The sequence below is a fragment of the Hipposideros armiger genome, unplaced genomic scaffold, assembly GCF_001890085.2.
Source record: "Hipposideros armiger isolate ML-2016 unplaced genomic scaffold, ASM189008v1 scaffold_92, whole genome shotgun sequence".
Taxonomy (NCBI): Eukaryota; Metazoa; Chordata; class Mammalia; order Chiroptera; family Hipposideridae; genus Hipposideros; species Hipposideros armiger.
Window position 1 is genome coordinate 1,116,870 of NW_017731442.1, and position 8,886 is coordinate 1,125,755.

Here is an 8,886-nt window from a genome sequence, read left to right on the forward strand (position 1 = left end):
GAGGGCAGTGTCACTGGCCCTCATATGTGGGATCCGAACCAGGGTCCTCTGGCATCCCAAGCCAGCTCTTAACCAACATGCCACTCGGCTGGCCCTATAATTTATATTTTTATGTCTGGCTTTACTCAACATTCTGTCTGTAGATTAGTACATGTTTTTGCGTATAGCAGTAGTTCTTGTTGCTATATTGTACTCCTTATTCATTCTACCCATGGTGGACATTTGGGTTGTTTGTAGTTTTTAGCTTTTATGGGATGCACATATGTACATGTGTATGATTTTCAGTTGGTTAATAATACAAAGTAGTGAAATTCCTAGGTTATAGCTTTTGTCTATCTTCAACTTACACATTTAATGCCAGTTTTCCAAGCTGTACCAGCTTACACTAAAACCAGCAGTGTATGTATGAGGGTTTAGTTGTTTGACATGCTTGTGAACACTTGATATTGTCAGTCTTTTTCATTTATAGGTATTCTGATGGGTATATAGTAATATTTTGTGGTTTTTATTTTAATTTTCCTGATTATTAATGAGGTCAAGCATTTGTTCAAATGTTTATTGGCTATTTTGATATCTTCTAGTATGAAGTGCTTGTATAAATTTCTTGCCTGTTTTTCTCTTGGGCTCTTTCTTGCTGATTTGGAAGAGCTCTTTAGTGTATATTCTGGTTATCAACCCTTGGTTGTTTATGTGATGAATATTTTCTCTCCTCACTATATTTTTTCTTTTCAGTCTCTTAATGGTGTCTTTTGATGGATAGAAGTTCTAAGTTTAAGAAATCTTTATTCCAAAGTCATGAAGATACTTGCCTATATTCTAAAAGCTTTGTTTTACCTTTTTCATTTAGACCTGTAATCTAAATTGGAAATTGATTTTTTTCTGTGTTTTTTTTTTCTTATTCTTTAAAGCTATCCAATCAACCCAGAACTGTTTATTGAAAAGACCAGCATTTCTCCACTCTGCAGTGCTATCTTTTCAATAAATTATGAAGGGAGAGATTTAGATTTAAATTGCATTCAGGTGATTTAGATATTTGTAATTATCATAAACACATTATGCTAAATCTGCCATCTAAGACATCTGTACCTGAACCAATTAAGAAAACAATGGTAATTTTCTGTCAAGTCTCTAAGAATTGAGATTTTATATATTATCTTTCTATTAAATGTATCCCTATCATTAAGTTGTCCAGATTGTTTTGGTGTAATATAAGTGTATTTTTCTGGGTGTTATAACTTTTACTAATGCCTCTTAAAGATAATTTAAAAATTTTTGTTCTTAGTTTTTTTCAATCTGAACAATTTTAACTCTATCATAATAACCAGACTTTAGGTATCGGCCTCAGTCTGAAATATGGAAGATTTCAGACTGAGCAGGGTACTTGCATGTTTTTTATTCGTTTGTACATTCACTGAGGTCTGGAATTAATTAAAATGGTAATTTTTAAATTTCATACACTCCTGTTAGAAGCAAAATGTGTACTACAAGTTATGCTCCTTAAGATGGAAAGTACTTGTCTCATCTCAGTCCACTGTTTCTCTATCTGCAGTGTAGGCTTATGGGCAATCATTCTGTACCTTCATTTCATTCCTGTCCCACCACCCCAAACCCCTCTTGCTGGAAGGGAACAATGGAACTGAAGCAGTTTAACTTTTCATCATTTTTTTTTTTAATTTATGTAGAGTCCTGGAAATTCTGCATTTATTTACCAAATATTTACCAAACATCTAACATTTATAATGTATCGTGGGGGTATACAAATAAATAAGACTTGGCTCCTACCCTCAAGGAATATTGAAGCAGGGAGAAACAGGGACATAGTTGATCTAGTTAAGCTTTAAGAAGCAGAATGGTTCTGGCTGTTCCTAAAGTTTTTCTGATATAACTAGCTAACTGGAAGGGAAAGCTGGTGAGAGATTTGTTTTCTTTCCTGCCATGGGTAGGTCAGTGATTAGACCAAAAGCCTAGCAAGTAATTCTTCAGAGATTTATTGCAAAACTAAGTTTACAGCTCTGTACTTTCTTTAGTGTTCTTCCTGATGGCCATCTGTATTTTTCAGTATTGAACACTGAATAATGGCTATGCAGATGCAGCTTGAAGCAAATGCAGATACTTCAGTGGAAGAAGAGAGCTTTGGCCCACAACCTGTTTCACGATTAGAGGTATGTGCTTAGTTGCAAATTTGGGACTTATAATGCTGGACTAGATTCTTCTACCTATTGGGAGAAATCACAACCTTTACAAACCATTGGTTTACTACCTGTGGTCAAGACCCAAATTAGAGTTCAGAAGGGTTGTCAAGGATCCGGTGGAAAGGTTTAAGATAGTCACTCAGCATTTCTGGGCAGATCTCTTCTTTTGTCAAGAATTTTCCTTCTACTTTTATCACTTTTCTTTCTCAGACCTGGATTGTCGAAAACTAAGAAATCCTAGGATCCCGTGGTGGAGTCTGTACTGTTTGTACTAAGTATGAAATTACTGTCCAGGGAATTACAGTGGCTGGGCCAGTGATGCAGGGATGGAAAGACCCAGATCTATGCTGAAGTTACTAGCAAGACAATTGTCATGGGGCGCAGGGAAAAGGGCTTATAGTTGTTAAGGTATAAGAGCCAAGCTCCAATTCAGGACTCTGCACAAGAACATCAAGCACCAGAGCTGGATGGAGCCTTGCACTATTTCTGCCCATTTTACAGAGGCACCAGTGTGAGCGCATCTGACATGGGCTGAAGAAGTAGGAGGGAAAGCAGAGAAAGCCTTCATTCTTTTGTCTCTTTATACATATTCTTCCCATCCTTAGCTAAGCTTCAAGACTCCAGAATTTACTTAAACAGGTTTGAGATAAACATTAGACAGTTCAGAATTGTAACTTTAGGTGTCATGCGCATCCTTATACCCACATATGTGTATTGCTTAAATATGAATAGCAAATATGGTTTCTATAGGCAGATATCATTCTCTCCTGTCTCCCAAACCTCCCCTGACCACCAAATACATACACATCCCCCCAGTAACTCATACTCTACCAGAAGTCATGGTTTTAGTGGCTAATAAAACCAAAGCCAGCTTTGTATATTGGGAGAAAGGTGCTTTTGGGTGGTTTGTTTTGAGTAGTGGTATGTAAGTCCCTGACCAAAGTATTATAGTTTTCCCCATTCTCAATGTGGGTTGTTAGGATAGAGCTTTCTAGTCATTGTGTTACAAAAAGGGTATTGATATATTAAAGTAGTGCTCCCCTCAGCTCAGGGGCAGCCTTATCTGTTTACCCCAGCTTAGTGTAAAAGTATAATTTTTTATGTGTGCTTATGTGGAAAACATTGGGAAGTACTGGTTTAAAGTGGTCTTTTAGGACTCAGGGTCTCAGTTCATTTAGCGTCCCATCATAAAAGGTTGAGAGTTACAGGTTTATTCTCAGTGCTTGGGAGTTACTGGTTTAAACCCAGTTCATGATGAGTCCATTTTAATATACGTGGAATTGTGGAACTTCTGGTTTTGATAATGGAAAGGTTGATAATTTGTTATTAAATACCTTATATGTAGGGCACACTTTTCAAAGCTTTTGTATCTAATATCACAGTTCTTCCAAAAAGCTCTGTGAAGTAGGTAAGGCAAATATTCACATTAGATAGAAGAGAGAACTAAAGTTTAAATTTATCCATGGTTTTCTTCACTTGCAGCAATGTGGCATAAATGCCAATGATGTGAAGAAATTGGAAGAAGCTGGTTTCCATACTGTGGAGGCTGTTGCCTATGCACCAAAGAAGGAGCTAATAAATATTAAGGGAATCAGTGAAGCCAAAGCTGATAAAATTCTGGTAAGTACTGCTTATGTGACCTAGGGAGACATTAGAGGGACTAGTACAAAAAGGGCATTCAATGAAAAGTGGCTGTCTTCCTCCGTCCATCCCTTGTTGTGTCATCCTGTTTCCCTTTCCAGGGGTGACTGCATTACCAGTTAATTATATCTGTATGTGCCTCCTTGGGATTAAATTGGGATTTTTCTCTAGGGAATTGCAATATCATGAGATATGATATAAATACTGCCAAATTGACTACCAATTTACACTCCCACCAGTGAGTGGTATGTATCTTATCTTTCTAGATATTATGATCTCATACCTTAGAAATGTTCATTAGTATGCATTCACAAAAAAACAGTTTCAAAGAATACATATTGACATAGGATAATGTTCCTGATGTACGAAAGGTTAACAAATTTGTGTGTGTGTGTGTGTGTGTGTGTGTGTGTGTGTGTGTACACGTGTGTGTACACTTGAATTCTGTTTTTAAAAATGTGTTTTTATAATTTTTATTTTTCAGTTACAGTTGACATACAATATTATATTAGTTTCAGGCGTACAAGTAATGATTAGACATTTATATACCTTACAAAGTGACCACCCCGATAAACCTAGTACCCATCTAACTAACACCATATGTAGTTATTATAGAAAACTGTATTTATAAGTGTATAGCACACAAACTGGGGATAAATAACACTAAAATACTAATGTTATTTCTGGGTGGTAAAAATGTGAGCAGTTTTTTATTTTTGCCTCAATTTTCTGAAGTTTACGTTTTCTATAATTATGTTTTGCTTTCAAATAGAAAAGCTGTCTATTTCTTGAATATTAAGGTCATATTAATTAGACTCTCAGTGTGTATAATGTGTTAGTGAAGTAATCAGAGGCAAGATTCTTTAATAATGTCAAGAGAATGTGATTTCAAATCATGTACTTAGTTTTTTTTTTTATCTGACATAAAAGTGATTTTACTGGTGTAATTGAAATGAGGTAGTAACTTAATCTCTTATATATGCTTTAACTTTGAAATTCCATCCCTTTCATTTGGCCTTCATAATGAAACTGAAAAAGATAGGTAGGGCCAGTATTATCTCTATTTTACAGATGAGGAAATAGGCATAATGGGTCAGTTATTTATCCAACGTCATGCAGATGATGGTAGAAATAAGACTAGAATCTAGTTATTTTCATCCTATTATACTATGATCCTTTTTCATCTCCCTCCAATGTCTTGTAGCTGCTATTTATTTTTCTTGTTTCATATATTTCTTCAGCACTCATAATTTCCCATATTACCTTTTATATTAAGCATTTATTATTTGGTATTTACATAATTATACAGTTTGATTAGCTTTACCTTTGAAGTTTACATAGTGCAAAGCAAATATTTATGCTATTTTCATATTTTATGTTTATTACTATTATATATAGAAAATAGAAATTTTCTCTCAAAATAATCTTCAAAAGCTAAACAGTCTTCCAAAAGAATACATCCTTTGTTATTGGGTAGCTTCAGTACATGTAGTTCTGCTATGTAACTTAGTCAAATGGACAATATCTGAGATTTATGTGTACTTGTTTAATATCTCACACATTAATACATATGTACACAGCCCAGTACATTTTGTTTTATTGGGTATTATACTAAGAGCTTTGAATTTTTAAGCACTGGCAGGGCTGTTACTACATTTATTTAGTACCACTCTGTAATAGTAATTCACTCAGGGCTCAAAATTGTAATTTTTATTTTAAGATTTTATTGGGTAATTGAGGGAGGGGAACAGACAAGTTGCTGTCCTTTTGTTCTTCAGTCTAGTTGTGGAGGGTATTACTTCACTGGCCCATGTTGGTATTATCATTGCGCTCTTCCCTGTTGAGGCAGTTGTTCACCAGCCATTGGATGGCCACTTACGGTGGCTTACGGCAGCTCACTGCAGCCTACGCCTTGGCGGGCGACTCACGGGAGCCCAGCTCCAGGTTGAACTGTTGTTCACCATCTTAGCTGTAGAGGGCGCAACGTCACTGGCCCTCATGTGGGATCCGAACGGGGACCCTCTCTCTGGTGTCCCCAGCCAGCTCTTAACCAACGCGCCACTCAGCCGGCCCAAAATTGTAATTCTTAATTTGATCCCTTTAGAGGAAAGATGTTGCCATCCATGGAAGCTTGAAGTTGTCATTTGTTGGATTACTCAAATAATAAATGTTTGTTGAAACAGTGACTGAATTAGAAATAAGAGTTCTGGTCCCTAATAACTTCATTGAAAGATTGATTTTGATATTGACTAAGCCAGTAGGTGTCCCTAAAGTCTATTTGTTGTTAACACCTACATTTTCTAGTCTATGAACTCTTAAAGGAACAGAATATTATAACAAAAGTGGAATTTGAGTAAAAAACCATGCAACTGCCTAATCTGGCAGAACTTTACTTCTAAACAAATACATCAGTTTTTGTGACTAAACAAATCCTGACAGGATCTTTGCTTATGCCTTGTCAGACCTTAGTTTTAGAAATTAATTCAATGTTCTGCTTCTTTGAAAACATAAATAAAAACATGTAATAAGTAAAATGAGATGTGCAAAATGATATAGATATACTCATATGTCTTTATTTTTTTCTCTTTGAGTTCAGACATTTTATGAGTTTCTGGTAGGTAAAGATTGATTATGTACAATATTTATTTTTAAAGGTTAAAGAAGATTTGTTCTCCCATCCCCCAAAAATCTTGGAATTGAGACTTTTAGCAAGAATATCCATGTGTCACATGGAGAAAGGAAACTACAGAGGAAAAAAAAATCCATTTTCAGTATATAAATCAAATAGTCGAGAAAAAGATATTGTGAATGAAGTAATTGATTCAGAAGGTGCTAAATTTCCCTGTGGCCTTTCACATTTTCTTTTTTTTTTTTTTTAAAGATTTTGGGGAATTGGGGGAGGGGAACAGACAAGTTGCTGTCCTTTTGTGCTTCAGTCTAGTTGTGGAGGATGTTGCTTCACTGGCCCAATCTGGCACCATCATTGCGCTTTTCCCAGGCAAGGCAGATCAGTCGCCGGCCTCTGGACTGCCGCTCACGGTGGCTGCTGGCTACACACGATAGCTTATGGCAGCCCACTGCAGCAAGGGCTGCAGCCTATGCCGTCGCAGGCGACCCACGGCAGCCCAGCCCCAGGTCGAGCTGCTGTTCACCATCTTAGCTGCAGAAGGCAGTGTCACTGGCCCTCATGTGGGATCCGAACCGGGGCTCGCTGGCATCCCAAGCCAGCTCTTAACCAACGCGCCACTCGGCCGGCCCACCTTTTCACATTTTCAAAGTTTAAAGTAATTGTAATTGGTTTTTGTTGAGCTATGCTCTATTGCTGCACTATGATAGTACTGACAGATTCAACGTGGGTATTTTTAGTAATATTTCCCTTTTGCTTGCCATTCTATGTCTTGTATCCAAGGGTTTGGTAGCTCTTGGCTACTGAAAACTTCTAAGATTTAAAATTTCTATCTAGCATACATGAAAGCAAGCTTATTATGTCAAATATAAGAATAGAAGTAAAGTTCTGCCAGATTAGGCAGTTGCATGGTTTTTTACTCAAATTCCACTTTTGTTATAATATTCTGTTCCTTTAAGAGTTCATAGACTAGAAAATGTAGGTGTTAAAATGACAAGAAGCATCTCTTAAGAGTTTTTTTTCCTCAACATTTTATTAAAATGTTTGAACTTACTGCAAAGCTGAAAGAATTATACAGTGAACACTCATATACCCAGCACTTAGATTCTCCCATTAACATTTTAATATACTTGCTTTATCACCTATCTGTTCATCTCTCTATCCAACAGTCAGTCCGTCTTGGATTTTTTATGCTTTTCAAAGAAGGTTGCTGAATGTAACTTCAAAGAAAGTTATATTTCTCGCTAAATATTTTACCATACATTAATTGGAGTTCAGTGTTGGTTTATAGTTTCTTCCCTCTTCTCTTTGGTGTTTTTATTTTCTAATTTTCATTAATCTTTATTCATTCTGAAAATTAGCAGAAGTTACAGGAAGAAAAAAGATCACAGAAAAAAGAAGGGAAGGAATTCTCAAATAATACAAGAAAATTTCCCAGAGCTAAAGGGAAGCAGAAGACTTACATAGTAAGACCCCATGGAGTGGCAGAGACCAACACCTAGACACATCAGTGTGAAATTTCAGTGTAACAATCATAAAGAGAAGATTCCGAAAGATTTCAGAGAGAAAAATGCCTTTACAGGAATGACAATCAGAAATGACACTGCCTGTCAGAAATCTGGATGATAAAAGCTAGTAGAACAATGCCTTCAAAGTTCTGAGGGAAAGTAACTTTAAATCTAGCATTCTATTTATAGCAATATTAATTAAGTATTAAGGCAGAATAAAACATTTTTAGAAATACAAGAATTCAGAACATTTTTCTCTCACCCACTGTTTTTTAGGAAGTTACTTGAGGATTTACCAAAATGAAGGTGGAAAATGGGATCTAGGTTAGAGTCTCTCCAACTCAAGTACTCAGTGAAGGAATGGCTGCCCAGAGAGCAGACAGTCCAGTTTGGAGAAGGAAAGGAGATCTTCAGGGAGAAATAAGGATTCAATAGAATACATAGTAAGATTGAGAGGCTGGAAAATTTGAGAAATGGTAAAGTCAGAGAATACTAGAGAAAGACATGGATGAGATATAAAAAGCAAGGTTAAATGGAGCATGATTTTGAAACAGGTGAATTGTAAAAAAGAATTCATTTGAATTTGACAGTAGAAACCTTTGAGAAATAGGATTGTTGATATTGGAACCTTAGTGAAAGAATTGTATTTCTATCACCATGCGGTTCTTCAGTGAATTTTATTTACAAAGCTATAATAGAAACATTGTAATGAATTTTCAAGTGAAGTATTAAGAATATATAGAGAAGTTTACGGGCCGGCCAAGTGGTGCCATGGTTAAGAACTGGCTTGGGACGCCAGAGGGCCCGGTTCGGATCCCACATATGAGGGCCAGTGACACTGCCCTTCACAGCTAAGATGCTGAACAACAGCTCAACCTGGAGCTGGGCTGCTGTGAGTCGCCGGTGACGGCGTAGGCTG

At 36.5% G+C, this 8,886-nt stretch overlaps 1 protein-coding gene across 2 annotated transcripts in view; it reads left to right on the plus strand.

The window, feature by feature from the left end:
* RAD51 (RAD51 recombinase) overlaps positions 1-8,886 on the plus strand; it is a 42,694-nt gene that overhangs the window by 1,425 nt on the left and 32,383 nt on the right. For both annotated transcript variants that reach the window (XM_019645067.1, XM_019645066.1), the window contains exons 2-3: positions 2,060-2,162; positions 3,675-3,812. In XM_019645067.1, coding sequence (XP_019500612.1) covers positions 2,076-2,162; positions 3,675-3,812 — 225 coding nt within the window. In that variant the 5' untranslated portion in view covers positions 2,060-2,075. The remainder of the gene's footprint in view (positions 1-2,059; positions 2,163-3,674; positions 3,813-8,886) is intronic.